Genomic DNA, 22,592 nt, shown 5'->3' on the forward strand with positions numbered 1-22,592 from the left:
TAAAACAAAATAAGTTCCTGGAGAGTCTGATTTTGTAGATTATGAAATATCTACAAAATATGTTATGCAATCATTAAAACTTGTGTTAGCAGATTCTTTAATCACAACAGTTAACTTTGACAAGATGGCATGTTGTGGAAGGCCTCGCTGTTTTATGCAACCAGTATGAAGGCTACATATGAGAATGATGATGGAAGAATTTGCAGAGACTCTGAAGGGTCTCGTCTGTTCGATGCAATAAAATCATGAAACTTTATTCTTTTGTCAATGACAAACTATGCATGTTTTAAAGCTATAGCATCATAGGATCAAATCTGTACTTTAGAAAGGTAATCCTGGTAAATGGTTCAAGAATAAATGAAGAAGACGCTTCCATATGACCCTTTACTTGTAGGCTAGTTGGAGAACATGAATGCATCCTTTCCTAGTTTAGCTCTGCCTCTCAACTTCCTAAATTGCCATTGAAGTTTTCTATCCATGGACATTTGGAAAACTTTATCCTAGTTTGTTATAATAATTTATTTCCTTTGGTTTTTTTCCCCAGTGTGCTCGGTATGATAATGCCTTCATTGCAGAGATCTTGATTGACAGAGGGGTCAATGTCAACCACCAGGATGAAGACTTTTGGACACCAATGCACATTGCTTGTGCGTGTGATAACCCTGACATTGTCCTGCTGCTTGTATTAGTAAGTAAAACAATTCAGTTTACTACCATTTGAAGATTTCGTGGCGTATAAAAGGCTACATATTTAATTAATGATATTTCACAATATGTAATGCTTTGGTTAAAAAAAGTGTGTATATATGTCATCACTTATGCTCCTGGAATTACAAGATAATGAGAGACTGAGGTTGTGGGTCACATAGTTCATAAAACAAATTCTGTAGATGTCATACCAAGCTCTACTCCTCTTGCCTTTTTCTTAGAAATTGTAAACCTCAATACTCTGCAAGTCAGTCCTAACTAAATTGGTTAGATAATTGTTGTTTCTTTCACTTCATTCTCTTAATTTTTAGTCGACAAAGTGTGCAATCATGAGGAGATATGGCTTATACTGAATCTCCTTCTTTTGTTTACATCTGGTAAAGAAATGTCTACAGAATTGTGTGCATGAAAATGAAAACTTTAAATATGAAAGTCATTGGAGTTATTTGTGCTCTTGTTTTCGGTTATAGCTTAGACCCTCATGTTGAGCTTCACACTGTATTTTAATTATTTTGGAATTGAGATTTTCTTTTCTGGTGAGGTTATTTCTAACAAAGATTTTAAGAAATTATGCAGGATTTTTTAGAAAACATACTGGAACATAAGAGTAAGAATGAAAGATTTGCTTTTTTTCCTTTATTAATAAAAATAATCCAGTTCCTTAATGATGCTCTAGTATGTGCCTGTGTTTTCACATACACTATTTCACATAAGACCTCACGATTTTACGCACAAGCAAACTGGTGCTCAAAGATGTTAAGCAATTTGCCATAGGCCAAAAAACAAACTATAGATTTGAACCCAAGATCATTGTACAAGGTCTGTCTTTTCTCCATGGGCCCTGCTGCCTGTCTTAGTGTCCTGTGCCTGCCATAACAAATTACCATGTACTTTAAGGCTGAGTACAAGACAAATTCGTTATCTCACAGTTATAGAGGCAGAATCCTGAAACTGAGGCATTGGCAGAGGATGACTCTCTGGTGGTCCTATGGGAGAATCCTTCCTTGGCTTCCTTCTCGGGACCCCCTGCCATCCTTGATGTTTCTTGGTTATAGGAGTGCCACTCCAGTCTCTGCCTCTGTCATCACATGACCTTCTCCCCTGAGTCTCTGTGTCCAAGTAGTCCTCTGTTTTCTTTTATAAAGACACTAGTCATTGGATTTAGGGCCTATCTTAATGCATTATGACTCCATCTTACCTTGATCTGCAAAGACCTTATTTTCATATAAGATTATTCGTAGATATTAGGGGTTAGGACTCGAGCATATCTTTTTAGGGGATGGAATGAACCCCACTGTACTGCCCTCTTCCCTCTTTTTAAAATCATAAGTGGAAGCATTTTAGGATGCAAGACTGTAAATTGAGACTTCCTTAATTTCATAAGAGGTTTAATTTGATCTAATTTTCTCTAATTTGTCTCTCAAGAATATGTACACTTATTTATATTTACAGTAGAAATTCATGTCACTGGAAATGTGTTTCTCTCAAATTCTGGAAGATGGTTGCTGTATTAAATTAATAAGGAAAGACAAAGGAAATAAAGTTTATTTAGCTTGATATAGAAACGTTTGGAGGGCTAATACTCCATAGGAAAAGACACGAAAAGTTACTTAACTCGTTTATAAGAACAAATATTCATTTTATAGAAATCGAGCTGAAGAGGAACTAAACTGACAATTCAGCATAATGGCTATGGGATTTGCTTAATATGAAAAGAAAATATGAAACACATCACAGAAGGAAACTGAATGACCTTTGATACTGTAAAATCATCAACTTTGAAGTCTTTAGAATTCTCAGAACTCATAGAACACCAGGCTGGATTATTCAAGAAAGGGCTTGGTCCGTAGTACTTGGCTGATATGATAGTTCAACACCTGGATGACGTGGGTGAAGTTGCTGCTTTAATTAAGTGAGAATAGGATAGAAAAGTTGGATTCATAGCTTTTGTGGTTTTCCTATGTTCTGATTTTTTTTCCTGAATATTGGTTGAGGATTCAGTAAAGTTACTGAACTATTCAAGGCCAATCTCCATTTATTTTCTCCAACCAATTATGATTAATCACACAGAGCCATTGCCAAAATTTGTTGTTTTAGTGCCATCGTGTGGATTGCCACTCCGAGTGACCCTATGTACAGGGAGCGGAACCCTGCCTGGTCTTTTCATGCCACCCTCTCACCTTCTCGTGCTGTATCAGACGATGCTCCACTGCTATTCACAGGGGTTTCATGGCCAATTATTTTGAAAGCGGGTGGCCAGGTCCTTCTTCCTAGTTTGTGTTAGTCTGGAAGCTTCGCTGAAACCTGCCTACCATGGCTGACCCTGCTGGTGTTTGAAATCCTGGTGGCATAGCATTCAGCATCACAGCAACATGTAGCCACCACAGGATGACAACCTACAGAGGGGTGGTGTGGTTCCCTGACCAGGAAACAAACCTTGGCCGTGGTGGTGACAGCACCGAATATTAACCATTAGACCACTAGAGTTGGCTTTGCCAAAATAGGCTCTCTATTTTTGTTTCCTGTATGCAAAATGGCCATATTTATTCTCAGGAACCAATATTCATGTGGCTGTGCTTGAAATTTTAAAATCCTTCTTCCATTTCCTCAATGCAAATTGCTGGATGAGGACTTCAACTTCCTGAGTTCAGACAGGGTTTGTCAGCTCTTAGTTCCACTGCAGGCCGTGATTTCTTTCCTTCATCCTAGAATGTCTCCGTTTCCTATTTCTGATGGAACAAGGCAGGAGGATCTACTTCTTTATAGAGGCTGCACTGAGTCCTGATCTAGGCATCCCATATGACACTTAAAATTGAATATTGAAGGGACACGTCACCCAGAGAAGAGCTCAGCACATGGCAGGGTAGTGGTTTCAAGGTGCAGTAGCTATGACTGCATCAAGTGACTCCCCTTCAGCATATAGAGACTGTTATCACAGCATAAATATCAGAGATAACATTGATGAACTAGAAGTAGCAAACCACTTGGACCACCCTAAGGACAAGAATGAATCATGTTTATACCCAGAGCTGGGATTAGGGCAGGCTACAGGGAACAGTGCCTTGGATGGCAATTCACAAGGTACGTTCTCATTGTAGAAATAAGTTAGATATTTAGTCATAAATTAATTGGGTCTTCCCAGTGACTCTTTGCATAACTGAGGAATATGTGTGAGCCTAATTCCTGTTGAGGTTAAACAGCGTCTTCCAAAGGAAATCAGTGAGCACTGGCACCAGTCCCGTTCCCAAAAACAAATGCTTAGAAAAAGAATAACAACTGAAGTAGTTCTAAATTATGGTACTGACTGGGGACAGCCTCATGTCGTTTTCAGACTTAATGATAGCTCTATTATGATGAAGTGAGTTCTCTACACTTTTTTTGTGCTTTCATTTTATCCCCCATTCTTTGATATTTTTCCCCACTTGCTGCTGGCATCATCAGCACATTACCTGTGTTTCTTGATCTTTCACCTCAGATATATTGTACTTATTTAAATAATGATTTACTTTTCCCTTTGTTTTCATCTCATACAATTTCTCTAACTCTTATTTGTTCCCATGGCAATAACTCAATTGTAGTAATGGCCAGTTGCCTTTATAGTAAACATCTCTTCTGCCTGGAACAATTTGGTTTATATTCAATAATTGTTTATCTAGCAAACATCAGTGGTGTTCATCAGGGAGGACCAAATTAGGCATATACTTAATAATTAGCTTCTGGCAAGTCGCAGAAGTGGCTGGCTGGTACATACATGACTATTTGTTAAAATGGTGCCAGGACTTTATAGACACGCAATGTGTACTCAGTGATTACATAAATAAGCAATTGAGTGAAAGAATGGCAGGCACATTTTTGGAAGTCAGCCTGAATTTAGTATCACTACTATTAACTCATTTTGTAACTAATAAATACTGTCTTATAGTCACATTCATCTTTTACAGATTCTAGAATTCCTCATCCTACTCATTCTATACTTTTACTTAGAAGAAGTGCCACTTCAGCACACAGATGGTCTCAGTGTCTGATGACATTGCGTTTCTTTACCAGGAAGAACTGAGAAATAGAAATTGATGTTATTTCATGTATGAACATAGAGTTAAATCTCTAATTTTCAAATTACTAACATTTTCATGGTTCTATAGTTCCCTTTTTCTCACATAATGGAATAATCCAACCTCATATACAAAGTGATGTATATGTTAGTTACTGTTATTCAGTGACCTTCATTTATTGATCTTTATCTTCATCGATTTAATTAATATATATTGATTACCAAATATTTTTAACTGAATTCCTGCCTTCAGGGAAACTACCTTTTCTTTTAATTCATTCAGGAAATGTTTATTGAGTGACTACTATGTCCTAAGTGCTACACAGTGAATAAAAAGACATTTCATATTCTAGGGTAATGGCAAAAATGAGCAAAAGCAAGCAATCTAAGCGTACCACTGAGAAGTCTGACCAATGGATTAAGCAGGTCTTAGCTTCATTACCACTGTTATAGCCAATCCACCATCCAACCACAGAAATAACTTACTTTTAAATAAATGTTGATGAAATATATTGTTATAAAAATTGTAATTACTATAGAAATATGTTCCTACCAACAATCTCAAAAGAGAAATTTATTTTACTTCCAGAATTAAAAGCCGTGGTACTTGGCTTAGTGCTACATGTACAATAGTTCTTCCGTTTTCCAAAGCTTATTGATGAGCAAGAGAGACTGCACATTCGTTCATTCCATAAATGTTTCAGTGCCTTCTAATCTGGACTAAGAGAGTCAGCAGTGAACAAAGGAAGCAAAAATCTCTGCCTCTTGGAGTTCACATTCTCCTGGGGAGAAGCAGGAAAAAACAAATACTTTAATGAGTAAAATAGATAGTGGGTCAACTAAAGAGAATTATTGAAGGGGACAAGAAGAAAGGAGTAGAGAGTGTTAAGACAGAGGGGACAGCAAGTGCAAAGCAGTGTGGCAGTGTCCTGTGATGAGGAACAGCAAGGAGGCCAGTGCAGCTCCCTGGAGGGAATGAGGGCAGGGCAGGACATGAAGTCAGAGAGGCAGTGGATCTAATCAAGCCCATTGCAAGGAGAGGAGCATCTACTTTCACCCCAGGTGATCAGGGGAGCCTTTGGAGGGCTTTGAGTGGAGAAGTGACATGGTCTGACTTCTTTAAGGTGACTTGTTTAAGGAGATCACCCTGGCTGCTGGTTGCAAATAGGCAGGGGGGAGGGGCAGTACAGGGAACATTCACAGGATGCTGTTGCCACCACCCAGGCTAGACAAGGTGGAGGTGGCGGGAAGGGAAGGGGCTGACATCTGGATGTTGTGAAGGTTGAGTTGTCAGTATTTGGTGTGGCGTTGGATTTGGGCTTGAGAGAAAGGACAGAAGTCATGGATGACTTCCCCTTTTATGGCCTGAGAACCAGAGGGTTGGAATTTGTGTTTGCTAGAGTAGGTGAAAGTCATGGGGTTGGGTTTAAAAATGGCAGAAAAAATATATTTGAATCACATTTTTCAAGTCCTTCAGGAACTCTATTTATAAAAAGTTTCAGGGCCGGCCCGGTGGCCAAGTGGTTGAGGTCGCGCGCTCCGCTTCAGCAGCCCAGGGTTTTGCTGGTTTGGGTCCTGGGCACGGACCTGGCACCACTCGACGAGCCACGCTGAGGCAGCATCCCGCATGCCACAACTAGAGGGACCCACAACTAAAATATACAACTATGTACTGGGGGTACTTGTGGAGAAAAAGCAGAAAAAATAAAGAAGATTGGCAACAGTTGTTAGCTCAGGTGCCAATCTTTTAAAAAAAAAAATTTCCATTGATTTTTCAGATTATTTACTGTTGAGTTTTTGTTAAGTAGGGATGTGTGTGTGTGTGTCCGTGTGTGTGTGTTGCCACCATATACTGAACAGCATTTGAACAGTGGAATTTTAATTGAAACACAAATGTTCTATGTTTTGTAGGAGGCGTAGCTACTGTGAATGTTGTCAGTACTTTTGTCAGATGATCTACAAAACTCTGGAAGATACTAATAATTAGCTTTTATACAGCTCTCCCTATGTGTCAGGCATTTTTCTATGTGCTTTACAATTACTAATTCACTCAGTCCACACAAAATCCTAATTTGTATGTGCTAGCTTTTTCTGCTCTTTACAGGTGAGGTGACTGTTGCACAGAGAGGCTAGTCTGTCTGCTAAAGGCCGGATGATAGTGGTGGAGGCAAGATTTAAGAAATATTACACATACAGGTGATTCTCATTATTCGTGGTAACTATGTTCTGTAAGGTCACAACAAACACTGAATTAGTGAATATTGAACAATAGCTCCTAGGGGACATACAGGGTTAGGTTCCTACAAGCCTCCAGTCACAACATTTTCATCAACAGATCTGTACAATCTTTGTTTTGTGTGTGCTTCTGCTTAAAGACATCTTCTTTAATATATTGTTGATTCATAAACATCAAACTCATGGCCAATAGGACTATAACTCATGCCTGAACAAAGCTTCTCCAACACATATATTTTCTATTAAGGCTTGTTATAGCCTTCTTGCACTTAGAAACACTAGACAGCACCTCTGCATGACACCAGGGGACCATTGTAAACAGGGAAATCACCAATGAAAAGCTCAAACATGCAAAAATGTGGCTCTAAATAGATGGAATAAGGACATTTGTTTACACTATGAGAGCTAAGCAAGAAGACTTGTTGGACCTCAGCTGCGAACGTGCGTGTTGGGTGAATTTTTCACCACTCTGCATATACACACGAATGAATATCAGAGTACCACGGCTGTTGATTTTGGGATTGCAAATAAATTTTAGCACATAGGCAAATTTGCAAATATGGAATCTGTGAATAATGAGCATCATCCATATTTATTACTAAGCAAAACAATTGACATTTTTTAGGTTATGGATATGAAATAGCGATCATCTAAACCCATATATTTTAGGAATTGGGATGGGTCAAAAATGATAGATTTCTACAAGATGTTTTCAAAATTTAGACACAAAAAGTTCTCATTATTTTCACAATTTCCATCTTATAGTTGAATAGAGCTTCGCATTTTCCTGGAAGTTTCACAAATATCTCACTGGGTCTGCAGAGCATTTCTAGGACACAAGCAATATGGTTAATATGTAATAATTTTTATATAAAGAAATTTAATATGAGAGGTTATGTAGTAGAGTAAAATCCCCAAATCTAAATGTTTTGCCTGCCAATAAAATAATATTTTAATGTATTATAGTTTTTTATATTTAATATATAATTATATATTGTATACATTATAATTATACAGTTTGTCCACTGAGAATTTTCTTTCACTTACCTTGTTTTATTGATTATTTGAGCATCTCACATATATAAATTTTTTATTTTACATTCTGCATTATCCAGTTTTTAAAATGCTTTCTAATTTGTGGCATATTCAAACACCAATGATATATAATGCAAATTTTTTGTATTTTTTTAAAATAATTCCAAGGTAATTTTCTACTTCCCAGATTTTAAGAAGCTTTTCTGTTATTCAAGAATAAATCACAGAGGCTGAAAAGTGATTAACTCAGACCATGTCACGTTTTATTCTCTTGAAAATCTTTATTTCACCATGTTCGTGTACATATATTTCTGGCATGTTGTATCAATGCATCTATGCCTTGAGTAAGTGTTTGGAAAATACACTCAGAATCTGCTCAATTACTTGCTTGCTGAGAGAGGAACAATAGACTTTTCTTTGCTATTTTGTCCCATGTGATTTCGTAGGGGATGGTCTCTAAATAGCATCGCTCTGTTTTCATCTCTGATGTGACCTTGGATTGAAGGTTTGCATTTCTCTGCAGCATGCTAGATCCGAATTTTCACGTTCAATTTTCCAATGTGGCCACAGTTGCTAAGCTACTCTGTCCTGTTAGCAGTTCTAAAGCTGTGACAAATCTGCACATTTTAACAGTCCACTGCATTTTGAATCATAAGAAACAAATTACTTTTATTTCAGTGTTTATTATTTTGAAAGGAAAATAATTTGATAGAGTAAAATACTGTATGATGCTTGTATTGGGGAAGATGATTACCTATGTTCCTAACTCATCATCTCAGATGTCTTTTTTTTCCCTGTTGAAAATTTGGAGAGGATGTGACTTGAGACTTCCCATGTCCTAGAACCATTTAATATATTTTGCTATAAAGGGTATTTATTATACATAATTTCAAGAAATGAGTATTACATAACTGAAGGATAAAATGGCATTTGCTTGTTTATTGTTATTTTTTAAAGGGGTGACAGGCAATAGCAAATTGCTAAGTTATTACTATGATGTATTACTGGAAGATCTTTTAAGATTTTTTTACTCCTTGAAATTAGATAGTGTAGGAGGAAATATTACCCCGTGGAGAGTTATTAACTAAGGGAGGCTCAGCAATACCTTTATCATTGTTTCACTTTGATAACAACGGGGTGTGTACTGGAAACAGCAGTGAGTGTTTTCTCTATCCTTGGCCGTTTGTGTTTGAACATCTGGTGTTAGTCATTGCTCTGCTTGTTGGATAGAGTGTGTCGTGGACTGTGTTTAATGGGCGATGTGAAACTAGATCATTTTAATGGGTGCTGTAGGCAACTTCTGGAAGACAGCAATTCTGTCATGACTGAAATAGTAAATGATATTTCAAAATAGTAAATGATATTACTTTGTGTTAGGTGGCTTAAGGTAATAGATCAAAATTAAGTCGTTCCAAAACTTCACTCATTAGTTCTTTAGACTAGTCCCAGCTTAAATACTAGTATACAAAATTTGATATTGTTTAGTTATAAATTACCCTGCCCATGACTTGCATTTGTTAAATATTAGGACACTGGGTGCTCTGCTATTTCAGAAGGTTATATTCTTCTCCAGAAAATGAGTCATAGAGCCAAATGGTTCAGGGTAAGTCTGATTTGCCAATAAAACTGTGGCAGAAGATCTTGGCCTCGTTATCAACCTTTTATGTAAATGACCACACGCACAATATTTAATCTGCTTCTCAGCACTTGATATCGCCTTCAAATTCACTGAGAAAATTAAAGTCTTCAGGCTTGAATACTTTCAAGTTCCTACTATATCACAAAGAGTTAAAACAAGTAGAAAGTTTTGATAGTAGGCATGGAGCAGAACTCAGAGCCAGAGGGCTCGTCTGCATAATGATGTAGAGGAAATGCCGACTGTCATCTTGTTGGATATATAAATAGATGAATCCTGTTGACCATAGTGCAAAGCCTTCAAAAATAGATGAAAACAATATTCAAAGGTTTATGTATTTATTTTATCAGCTGATACTAACTCGATACCACCTGACACTTTACTACCAGTTTTTTTCTGAAGAAAAAAATATATCACTTTATCTTAATTTTAACATAACTATTAAGAACAAAGTAACACTTTTTGCATTAGAATAGATGTGTCTTTCTAGTCAGTGATTTTTCGCTTCTAAGTGAAGTAAAATTCAAGGTATATATCCTTTAAAAAATCAAGTATTCTGGTAGTATTCATGATTGGTGTTTTTTCAACTATTGTGGAAGTTTATTTAACTGGAAAAAATTAAAGTAATTTTTAAAGACTGCCTTGATTTTTCAATTCTGTATTCTTCAATTCTGTTTGTTTGGTGGTTTTGGCACTTTTGTCATGATTGTCAACATATTTTCACTTAAGTGATTGAGTGAAGTACACCATGGCCAATGCCATATCAGTGTACTCAGTATCCACGCTATAGACAAAAATTGAAAATGGTCTTTTCTGTAAAGATATATTAAATATGCAGAAATTTACTCAATCATGGCTGTTAATGTCAGAATCCTAACACATTTGGAAGTACTTCAATTACTTCTGTGTTATATTTATGGCAAAAAACACTATATTCACAATCGCTGAAAATAAATTTGTCTTGTTTTGAGCATGATTTCTGTTGGCCCAGGGGTTCCATGATTTCACTCCTTTGTGCAGTATAAATTGTTAATGCAGGAAGATGAAAGACCTGTGCTTGCACATAGCATTAACTTGATTTCTTGTGACACACTGTGTCATTAATCAACATTTTCAAGGACTTCTATTGGTGATTAAGATTTTCCTTTTTGACTTATATTCTGATAGGAGGAAAAAAATACTCTTTAAATACAAAAGCATAAACTCAAAAAGGTGTGCTTCATGGCATTTCTATAATTTTATAGAAAATTCTTTGAAGAACAGAGAAATGCGTACATTATATACTTTTCATGGGCGTCTAATAGAAACACGGGCATGTTAGGTTTTTCCTGGGCTTAATAAGTTAGGAAAACACACATCTCTACCATCTGTGCCCAAGACCTAAGGAAAACTTTTTCAGGTTTACCCTGTTCATTTGTTTATCTTCCATTTTTTGTAAATTATATTTCCCCTTCAAAATTGTTCTTTCATGCTAAATAACCTCTTAAATCTATATTTAAGACAATTTTTAAAATTTAATAATTTATATTAATATTGTAAAGCATTTAGATTTAATTTCTGAATGTTATTTTAGTAAGATGTTTTCTCTTTCTAATTACACAGGCAATTCATATTTATTTTAGAATCATTGGAAAATACAGAACCAGAAGAAAATGTCATCTACAATCCCACTGGTCCAAGAAAATCAATGTTAACATTTTAATACATGTCCTCCTAGTTCTTGTCTGTGGGGGAGGGGGTGTGTATGTAACACACACCTAAAACTTGGATTCATATTAGGTCTTTTAACCTTCAGAAATTTTTCCATGTTTTTAAATATTTTGCCCAAACATGTGTTTAGCGGCTGCAATAGTGTTCCATAGTTTAGGTGCTATAATACTTTTGGGTAACTTAAGCTGTTTCCAGTTTTTCACACTGAAAAATAATGAGTAGTTGTGATTTAAGAGATTTCTTTTTACCGTAGAATATAATTATCACTTTTATTTCCTCCATGAGTGAAACGGAATAAATTCAAATAAAGCTCTGAGGATTTACATGGATATCAACAAATATGGCTCTTTCTCAACTAGATGCAGTCAATTGAGAGGTTTTTCTAACTATTTGCCAGTTAGATTTCAGCAAAAGAATTAAGATATAATGCTCTGCTGTAAGAAACTTGTCATATAAAATGACCGGCCCATTCCTCTAGAATGTTCCTGGTAATGCAACCCTTGGAAGAATTGAAAAAATAGTCAAGTTAGAGCCCTAGCTGAGAGAGGCTATGCCATTGTACCCTACAGTAATTTAACATAGGACGTGAGCTTCTACTGTAGGGTCAAATACATCTGGAAGTATTTACTAAAGGAGAAAAACCATATAGCATTTCTGCTATGCTCCATTTCCCCCCTCTGACCTTGCTTCGACCGTTATAACTCAAGAATAGCTGGGAATGATGAAATATCTCCCCCATATGCTTATCACAGCATGTAAATCATTATACAACACGGCTGTAATGCAACCGTATTTAATTTGGAAAGCACCTTCTACATAGGTGGCACTAGATCGGGTATAAAATAAATAAAAGAGGGGGCCTCTCTATTGAGAACTTGAAGTGAGGATGAAGCACACTTAAATGAGAGATATACAGGATTAAATGAAAAGATGAAATTCTAAAGTAGTAAGGAATGGAGTGAGTCTCATGTCCATATAGACAGGGCTAAAAATTTTAAATACCAGAGTAAGTCAATCTGTCAAAAGATTCCAACTGAACCTGGAACAACCCAGTTTTGACTAATGGCACAGGTAGAAATTAAACTTTTTGATATTGATGAGTGGACCAATGTCCTCTGTGATGGTGACAGCATGAATAAGGCTTGCAATTAAAAATGGTGAATTGTGGACCCTGTGTGGGTTCTTTTGGCTGAGTGGCTATTGCAGAATCCCAGAGGAAGAGGGATTAGCATGTAAATCAGTAGTATCTTGCATGGTGAGAAATACCATGAAATTGCTACCTGAGAGATTGTTCTTTATGGAATACACCCAAAGTGAAAGAAGAGTTACAAGCTTTGTCCAGGAGGAGGAAATGAAGGTATGTGATAGACAGAAGGTTTGGGAAGCATTCCCTGAGGAGCTGATCACCAAGGTGAGATCTGAAGGATGAGCTGGGTTTGTTAATCAGGAGGAGGAGGAGGAAGGAACATTCCAGATAGTTGAACAGCTTGTATAAAGACTCCTTGATGGGAAGGAGCAGGTCTGAGAGGAGACCAGTGTGGATGATTGGAGAGAGTGGAGAGAGCATGATGAGTGAGAATGAGAGATAATTGAGACCCAATCAGATGAAAGGGGAAACTGTACCAGGAACCAATGGTGAGTTTTAAGTGAGGATAGGTGGATACATGGTCAAATTGTCACATGGAAATGACCTCCCTTGAGGTGCAGAGGAGAAAGGACTGGAGGGTCGGGGTGGATGCTGTTAGCATTGTGAGGTTACTGCTGCAGCTTAGGTAAGGGGAGACGGAAGTCTGGGCCAGAGTGACCATGGTCACGAGAGATGGAGCAAGTCTGGCAGATGGTTATAAAACAGTACAGATAATATGGCCCTCTTTTATAGAAAATAATATATTCATATGATCACATATATATATGTATATGTAGTTGTATATAGGTATACTGTAGATGTTTTTATAAAGTTGATATCATGGTATCCATACTGTTTTGCAACCTAATAAATATATATGATGGCTTAATATGACAACTGGCAAGGCTATACTAAAATTTATATAATAGCCCTTTATTTATTCTTTAAAGTATAATGAGATTATTGAAATAGAATGCCGTAACAGTTGCCTTAGAGATTCTCGTAAACTTCTAAAACAGTGATTACCATAAATCTAAAACTACATTTAACTTTTAACTTAATTTCAAAAGTTCCTAGAAACTTGTGATTTAAAAATCTAGTTCTATCTCTTGGAAAAAGAATGCATATTTTAACATGACCCATAAAATAAAAGTATTTTAATGGGATGATTTATTGCTAAGAAAATTATTAGGTAAATATATTACATTAAACCAATATCATTGAAGTACCCACTCACTTCCAAGCATATTGCATCTGTGATAAATTCCACGTGGAAGCAGTGCTTTGAAATTTTGATCTTTCACTGTCTCTGCAGTATTCCTTTCCTACCTCAGAAAACTAATTTATAATAGGAGTTTCCAACACATATTGATGGTTGGAAGGTACAGATAGATCAAAAACATCTGTCATCTAAGTTCTTGAAGTCACACTTAGAATCCAATTCATGATAAAGCTGGTTTTAAAATATGTTTGTATTTCAGTATTGTCGTGTTGCCACTTATGTCTGCACTGTTCTAACGGACCACATGCAACTGCTTAATGAGGGAGAAGCCACAGCCCAGAGGCCTGCCAATGTGTCAGGGCTTCAGTGCCTTAACTTTTGGTTCAAGTTGTGTTTTTCTCAATTTTTATTCCCTGTAAATGGATGACTAGTGTCCCATGTGGATTTGTCCTAGCTGTGTGTCCTCTAGGTAGAGCTCGTTTATAAGTTTTTATTTTATTGCCTATGACTTTAATTGAACCACCTCTGTAAGAGATCACTCTTATTAAGACAGCTTAGTTCTGAGGTCGCTTGATTATCACGCAATCTTTTTAGCAAAGAGAGAGGAAAAGGATCAAGTCGTTCGCATGTGCCGAGCAGATGGAGAAATGTCTGTCTTTTGATTTGTCATCAGTGGTCCCCCTTTCGTCTTCTGACTCCATCAGAAGAGCAGCCCTAGCTGTCACACTAGCTGTTAGATGTGGATGATGGCGTATTTTTTATTCAATTCAGAACTCATCTTGGGGAGTTGAGTGCGATGTTTGTTAATAAATCAAGCTCCACAAAATCAGGAATTCCTTCACATTTAAATTTAAAGAAACATTCAATCTTTAAACCTCATTTTAAAAGTGCTTTTTTATACCAGGATAGTGCAAACTATGCACTTATTTTTTTGGACTCATAAATATCAGACCCAGAATAGTGCATATTCTTGATTGATGCTTTCATGTAATACCTGTTTCTTCATTCATGATTCTTGACACTCATTTCTTTTTCGATATTGTATCTATTACAACAGCCAGATTTGGGTATTTTAATATTAATGGAAATATGTTAGGTAATTTACACTTTAGGTATTTTATCATTTTCAATGAAGATGTTATGAGATCTATACTTTTTTACATATATAATTTAATTCAGAAAGCTCCAGCTAAGACTTGCCAAATGAAAATCACTCTTCCACTGATTTTGTAGGCTATGTTCTTTTAAGGATTGTCATCTGCTAAAGAAAAAAATAGTAACGTCTAAGCCTTCTAAAGATTTTACTTTAAGAGCTGGATAACTTGCAGATGTTTTAACAGAATTTTGGAATTCTATGTTAAAATGTGAATAATTTTTAGTTGCTTTTATGTAGATGGAGTAGGAATTACCATTGCATAAAACACACACATTATTCAGTTGTTTTTATTACCATTTGCATATTTTTGATATTTGATCTCGTAGACACAAGTTACTATGTACTGTTTGTTAAGTTGTTGACAAGTTAAGACTCAGGAGAAATGCAGCAACTGCATTACCTGGAAAATGAGAAAGAAGGTGAGGGCATGTCATATCAAAGAAACGATATGGAAAAAGCGTGATACAACTAAGACATTTAAATTTAATTCAATTTGACTGCCCTGGGCATATAGAATATAAAAGAAAACATTCAGGGGGAGAATTGGAGAATTTGGCAGGCAAAAGTGTTTATAGTCCTTTCTATAATAATTGCAGACTTTTAGCAAAGACTTTGGGTTAAAACTTTAAGGACTATTAAGTCAAGTGGGAATGTATACATGAATAAAGAATATATAGAGTAAAAGATAATTTTTCTTTGGTCCAAGAAAGTAAATTTCAAAAAAACTAATTCAAAATGATGCCAAAGAATATCTAGTTATCACTAAGGATTTTCTGTCAGTCAGGAAGAAGTAGAAATGGAATAAATCTGTAAGTTTAATTTCTAAATATAGCAGAAGGAAGAAGGCATTTGATGGTAGGGTCATTATGATCATAGGCTTGGTGGTAGATATAAGATATCTTTGCCAGGAAACACAAAACAGCTATAACAGCTGTAAGATCATCCAACACGTCGTTCTCTTAAAGAACTGTTAGAAATAGGTCCAACCTAAATTGTTGCTTTTCCCACCCTGTAGCTGTAGAACTCAGGTTCTAGAATTGCTTCTTCAGTTCTGATACTCAGCTGTCCTGCTGCCCCCATCCATGGAGACGCAGTTACCACTTGCTTCCATTATGAAGTGATTAAACTGGTAAATAAAAAGGAGTACCATAGAAAAGTGTTTCGGGCATCCCCAGTCAAGGTGCATCCTAATAGATGCTTATAGACCATGCCTGGAACTTGATTGTCTAGCTCAGCAGTGCCCAAAGTATTTGGACAAATTAGTTCTCATCTCATCCTGACCCATCCCAACATATGGCAGCTTCACAATGCCATGATGCATTGTGGAGTTATAAGAGGCTAGAGAGTATGCAAGGCTTTCCAAATAGGTTTGACCATGGACACCTTTTAAAAAACTCTCTTACAAATATAGGGTGCCATAAAATGCAGTTAAAAGCTGGCAAAACTTAGTGAAACCAGGGAAAGGAAAAAGGGCAGCTCGCTGTATAGGGAGTCAACTCTACCACAATTGAATGTCATCATCTCTGTTACCACCTATGAGTAGAGTTAACAGGTAGTGAAAATATGTAAGGATAGAATGTTTGAGAGTGTCAGTCTGGTATTAGGGAGAATTAATTGGAAGGTCACAGATAATGAGAAAATCTCAACAAAAAAACACTTTAAGAGACATCTGCTTGAGTCTCATCTCAAAGTGAGATGACACCTCACCTTGATCCTATTACCCAAGTTTCCACAGCCAGTAAAGTTTCAGAACTGGGACTCCCTGAGATTGGTCTATTTCCAGAGTTCGTGTTTGTCCCTCTCTCCACCAGCTCTCTGTATCTACTGTCTTCTTGTGCTGGTTGGTGCTGATGTGGATTGTTTTGTAAATTTAACTGGACTCTTCAAGTAAACTGGAAACACCTTGAACACCTCCATTGCCTTATACTTTTTATACCACTTCTGTATCCTCATCTGAGAACTGCAGATACTAAAATATGAAAGGAGACCTCAAAAACAGAGAACAGAGGGGCCGGCACGGTGGCACAACGGTTAAGTTCACACGTTCTACTTTGGCGGCCCAGGGTTCACCAGTTCAGATCCCGGGTGCAGACATGGCGCCACTTAGCAAGCCATGCTCTGGCAGGTGCCCCACATATAAAGTAGAGGAAGATGGGCACAGATGTTAGCTCATGGCCAGTCTTCCTCATCAAAAAAGACGAGGATTGGCAGCAGATGTTAGCTCAGGGCTAATCTTCCTAAAAAAAAAAAAAAAAACAGAATTATGGGATTTTTAGAGTTTGGCAAGGATCTTGTCCCATTATCTCCTTTAAAGCGTTCCTTGAGCTGTCCCAGGTGTGACACTGGTTAGGGGCTGGGTTTGGAGAGGAACCCACATCCTTACCTTGCAGACGACCGGTGACAGATCTGCTCTCCGATGGTCTTTGGTTCCTCAGGGGTTTAAACTTTTCCCATGGCAGTCAAATTTCCTACTTCTCTCAGGTTCTATTCTCTGAACTAATATAAATTCCAAATAATATTTTAGAATATAAAATTGGTCCTCAATAAGTTGTAAGTCATGAATCTTCCTCTCAAAGTCCAGATAATAATGGAAACATTATTTTAAAAAATATCTCTGGTTAACTCATGATGTGGATTCATTCATTCATTCACTCCCTTAACACATTACTTGTTGAGGGTCTTCTATGTGCCAGATGCTTTGCTTGCTCCTGAGAATACAGGAGCAACAAGAGAAACAGGATCTCTGGCCTTAAACATTGATAGTCTTGTGTAGGAGAGAAAGTAAAAAATGAGCATAAGCACTAGTTCATTTTTTTAGTGTATAATCATTAATATGACATAGACATATCATATAGACATAGACATTTCTGTGCATGCCATGCATCGAATCTTAACTTCACTGAGTGCTGTGATGGGGTAGATAAACACTACTGTGGCAGCTCAGGAGAGGGAGTGCCTGACCTCATCTAAGAGACACTGGGCAGCGGTGGAGTAAGACGGAAGGAGCACCTACCTGGAGGCACCGCCTTTGGGAGAACATTACATAAAACCCAGGGAGGTGATTGGGGGTTTCGGGTGGTAGCCATGGGAATGAAGGAAATATTGATGATATATTTCGATATACGATGATATGTTTTGATGATGATGTATTTTGAAATCATTAGTAATGTTGACTTTTTTAATGTAGGAGCTAAAGAAGGGGAGGGAATTTAAAAGTGACTCCAAGCTTTCTGTTTTTGGGAAATTGGGAGGAATGGTGCAATTTACCAAGAAAGCCAACACCAGTGGACAAATCTTTTTATGTGAGAGGGCCATGCATTCCTTTTTGAACATATTAAGGTCTGGATCCGTGGAAGACATCCACCTGGAGATGTCTAGGAGGCAGTTGGTCCTGGAACTCAGGAGAGAGAGAAAAGTCTTAGGTGAATACACATGATAACAGAAGCCCTCAAGTAAAGGAGATCAACCCATGAAAATGTGAGGTCCCAGAGAAGAAAGAACATTTGGAAGAGGGTCCAGAGTAAACCGATTAAAGATTGTTTGAGAAACAGGAGGCTACAAAGAAGACTGAAAAAGAGAAGCTGGGTTTAGAATGCAAACCAGAAGCTTGTATTGTCATGAAAGTCAAGGGGAAGTATGCCTTGAGAATTTCCTTGGGGCAACTGGAGAACTAACATGAGCAGAAGCTAGTCATTCAAACATAGAGAAGCAAATTCTCAGGAAGTTGCAAACTGCATCCATAACTCAAATGTAAGGAGATATTAAATTTTGTATGGTTTCCCACTCATATGTACATAAATATTACAATGCGGAACATTAAAACTATAATAGAATATTCTAGACTAAAGAAAGAAAAAGAAAGAAGTGTTGGCACTGGCACCATAAGGCACTAGAGATGAATCACACGTGAAGCCCATTAGTGCAAAGTTTTAAAGGGCAGAAAATATCAACTGCCTGTGTTTTCAGTTTGTTCGTAAACAGACCTGGAAAAAGCTATACTTTCTCAGAGCAATGTGGAGTGCTCAGATTAGAAAAACAGGCTTTTTAAAAAGCAAAGTAAACACACTGGTGTTGGAGAATAATTACATGAATAACTAATTTTAGGAGAGTAGGCCCTTTCATGCAAGGCCTTAGTCAATAAGTATTTACGATGTACCAACGTGTGGTTCACACGAAACCATCACACGAGAGGAAACGAATGGCTTAGTAGGAAATGTGACGTAAGTGACTGGCGCAATACCTTGAAATGATGTTGAATTTACCCCAAGCGTATGAGCTCTTTACTAACCTGGAACCTCTGCTTTCTTGCCTTGGCTTTTTCTCAGCCACGCTTACTCGATAGACTTGTTTACAAAATTGTATCTTTTAATTAGAAGATTGACTTTTAATTACATTGTGGCCATTAATTGATTCAAGTGTTACTCAAGCTAGCTCACCAGATAATCATTAACTTATCTAAAGTTTCACTTCTTATCTTTGGATTCAGTAGATTTGAAACTTGCCATAAGAATGGTCATGTGTTTTCATCTTGTTTCATAGTTTTGTTCACTTTTTATTTTGAAAAATGTATTTCTCAATATACATATCATACATGTTTCTTGTAGAAAATTGAAAGACACCCACAAATGTAAAGAAGAAAATTTAAAATCACTAATAATTGTATCCCATAGAGATAATCAATGAATATCTTTTTTTTTTTTTGAGGAAGATTAACCCTTAGCTAACTGCTGCCAATCCTCCTCTTTTTGCTGAGGAAGACTGGCCCTGAGCTAACATCCATGCCCATCTTCCTCTACTTCATATGTAGGACGCCTACCACAGCATGGCTTGCCACACGGTGCCGTGTTCACACCCGGGATCCAAACCGGCGAACCCCGGGCCGCCAAAGTGGAACGTGTGAACTTAACCACTGTGCCACCCAGCCAGCCCTGAATATCTTTTGGTGTACTTCTTAATCTCCCGCTCTCTTCTCTCCCTTTTCCCCACACAGGTAAAATTCATGCTGAATTTATATGGTGCCATGCATATATATCTTGGTAACCGGTCTTTTTATACCCATTTCCTGCATTTCTCCAGGCCTTAAAATTTCCTGTCACACATGATTTTTTAATGATATGCAGTTGCATATTATAAATCTCAAGCATTATCCTATTTTAGATACTTTACACAAATTTTCATTACTTTTTCCTATTTTTATGATACTGTAATTACATCATTTCATGATTACGTCTATAAATCTCTCATGAGAGAAATATTTCATGCCTGCCATTGTTTTTTTCGCTTTAGGTTTTTATTTCTATACATGAACATATTTTAAAAAGCCAGATAGTGTTACAAAGGTTGTTAAAATCCTTGTGAAACTCAGACCATCCCTTCCATTCTGCCCTTCTCTTATAATTTTTCTTCCCAGATATAACCACTTTCAACTCTTTTAGATGATTCTTCTCGTTCTTATATCTGTTTTGTTTACATTGCTAAACTTGGTTTTCCATCTTCATTCTGGAAGATAGGGATTCAGCTCTCTATTTGCGCATTCCCAACCCCCGTTAGATCCACACACTCTGCCGTGTGCCCGTCCTCCCCTTGTCATCACATCAAACATCTGTCATATCAATATGTGGAGATTTATTTAGTATGACTATAAATGCTATTCACACCCTAGTTATTTTGGATTTCTACAGTTACCTTTTTTTCTTACGTGTTTTGTTTTCTTAACATGGTTTGTTACTTAGCATGGCAGCGGTGCTATACATAGATATTTATGTGCCCCCAAAGTAGTAATTATTGACCTCTGGACAGTTTATAGAGGGAACTGTAAAAATGTGTTTCAATGTGATTTCAACTGTTATAAAATTTTAAATGGTTGTAATAGAGGTTTTAAATATTTTATCATAAAAATTTGTGATCATTAAAATCTCAAAGTATACTCGAATCATAATAAGGGCTTAATACATAGTTCCTTAATCAATAAATAGATTTCCCAATGGCATTGCCTCCTATGGTATCTGCCAAAAAATCTAGAATCCAAAGGAAAGTTATGTGCTTCTAGTTCTTTCTCTCTGCTTAAACAATGGAAACCTGTGGGAAAGTCTCTGCTTGAGACTGGAGACGTATGAATCTTCAGTTCCGGTTCCTTACGTTTCGTGATGGTGGGCAGGGAGAAGTTCAGCAGTCCTCTGGTTGGTTTGACTCAGATGCAAGAGGGTCAGCCTCCGCCAAGATAACGGGTCCGTCCTTCTCAGCCCTGTTCACGGGTGCTCATCAGAGGTGATTCACCCTGTTATGGGTTTCTGCTGGTGCACACTCTTCCTGACAGCCTCTCTCCCTGACTTCCATGGGTCTTTCAACGGTGATGTCTCAGCTGAGCTTTGTCAAAAGAGATTGTGATTCCACAGTTTAGGGAAGCAATGTTTAAGAGTTTCTTCACCAGTTCCTTTTGGTGGCATAAATATTTCAGAATGAGAGGAGTTGCCTTCTAAATGATCCTTATAAAATAGCATTCCTACAAATTGCCCATTTCAACAATAATAAGGAGTGTAAAGCAATGCGGGGTAGAAAAGGTAGATACTCCACAAGAACATGTGCATCGGTTATTCCTGACTGCATTTGGTTGCCCTTTGGGATCATTATCTGCCACCCATTTTCTTCTGTGATGTTAGGTTTCATTTTGTGGGGGACTCTTATGGGTTTGCTTTTCTTTTTATGATAACAGTCTGCTGTCTTTGTTGTGATTCGTTTGGAGTTTGTCCTTGAAGACACAGGACAGAACTGAGAGAAACTTTTCTTTTCACTCTCCTATAGTGGTTGTAGCAATGGAGAAAGTTCTGTAGTGCTTTCCTGGGTCGCTGGCTGCAAGATAGACTTCAAAGACCTAAGTAGCAAATTCTCTGGAAATAAATGAATTGGGTCATTCTTTGGAGATTTATTTCAGAGGTACCTCAAATTTCCACTTAATCATTCATAAATGTATTTTGTTACATCAGCGTTGTTTTTAAGAAAGAGATTTACAAAGTGTATGTTGCATTGGGTTTTTCCAATAACAGTAATAATAGAGGGCGTTCTGTTATTTGTTTTGGTCTGCTACAAATACTGCACTCGGAACTCTTAACATTGCTGGGCCTGCATATCCTGGGAATGACATTTTATAAGTATTTCTTGCCTTTGACTAAAATTATTTTGTTTCCTTAAGCTGGTATTGTCAAATATATTGTATAGTAAGACTGAGGGGAAGATGGGAAGTAATCTACCATCTTCAATATTTCAAGGAGCTCTGGTCTGAATTTCCCTCTCTCTTACCAGTTATTTCATTCTGTCCCATTCTTTTCAAGATTCACATCTTTTTTTTTTTTTTTTTTTTTTTTTGCTGAGGAAGATTCTCCCTGAGCTAACATTGACCACCAATCTTCCACTTTTTGTATGTGAGCCACCACCACAGCACAGCCACTGGCAGATGAGTGGTGTAGGTCTGCACCTGCGTACCAAACCCAGGCAGCTGAAGCAGAGCACGCCAAACTTAACAACTAGGCCACAGGGGCTAGCCCTCAAGAATTGCATTTTTATGTTTAGCCAAAAACTATGCCAGATGAGAAGATGGGTGATTTAATAGACTATGCTTCATGATTGTCTTTGCAAATAGTTTGTTTAATATGGTACTCTTTCTCTTCTGACCATTTTTCTCAGCGTAGCTACAATTTATTGAGCGCCTACTCTATG

General features: G+C 37.2%; 1 protein-coding gene across 4 annotated transcripts in view; it reads left to right on the plus strand.

Annotated features, from left to right (window-relative positions):
• The window catches only part of MYO16 (myosin XVI), a 597,681-nt gene that overhangs the window by 199,176 nt on the left and 375,913 nt on the right, over window positions 1–22,592 (plus strand). For all 4 annotated transcript variants that reach the window (XM_070579270.1, XM_070579268.1, XM_070579272.1 and 1 more), the window contains exon 4: window positions 545–688. In XM_070579270.1, the coding sequence (XP_070435371.1) occupies window positions 545–688 (144 nt within the window). The remainder of the gene's footprint in view (window positions 1–544; window positions 689–22,592) is intronic.

Source organism: Equus przewalskii, chromosome 16 (assembly GCF_037783145.1).
Source record: "Equus przewalskii isolate Varuska chromosome 16, EquPr2, whole genome shotgun sequence".
Taxonomy (NCBI): Eukaryota; Metazoa; Chordata; class Mammalia; order Perissodactyla; family Equidae; genus Equus; species Equus przewalskii.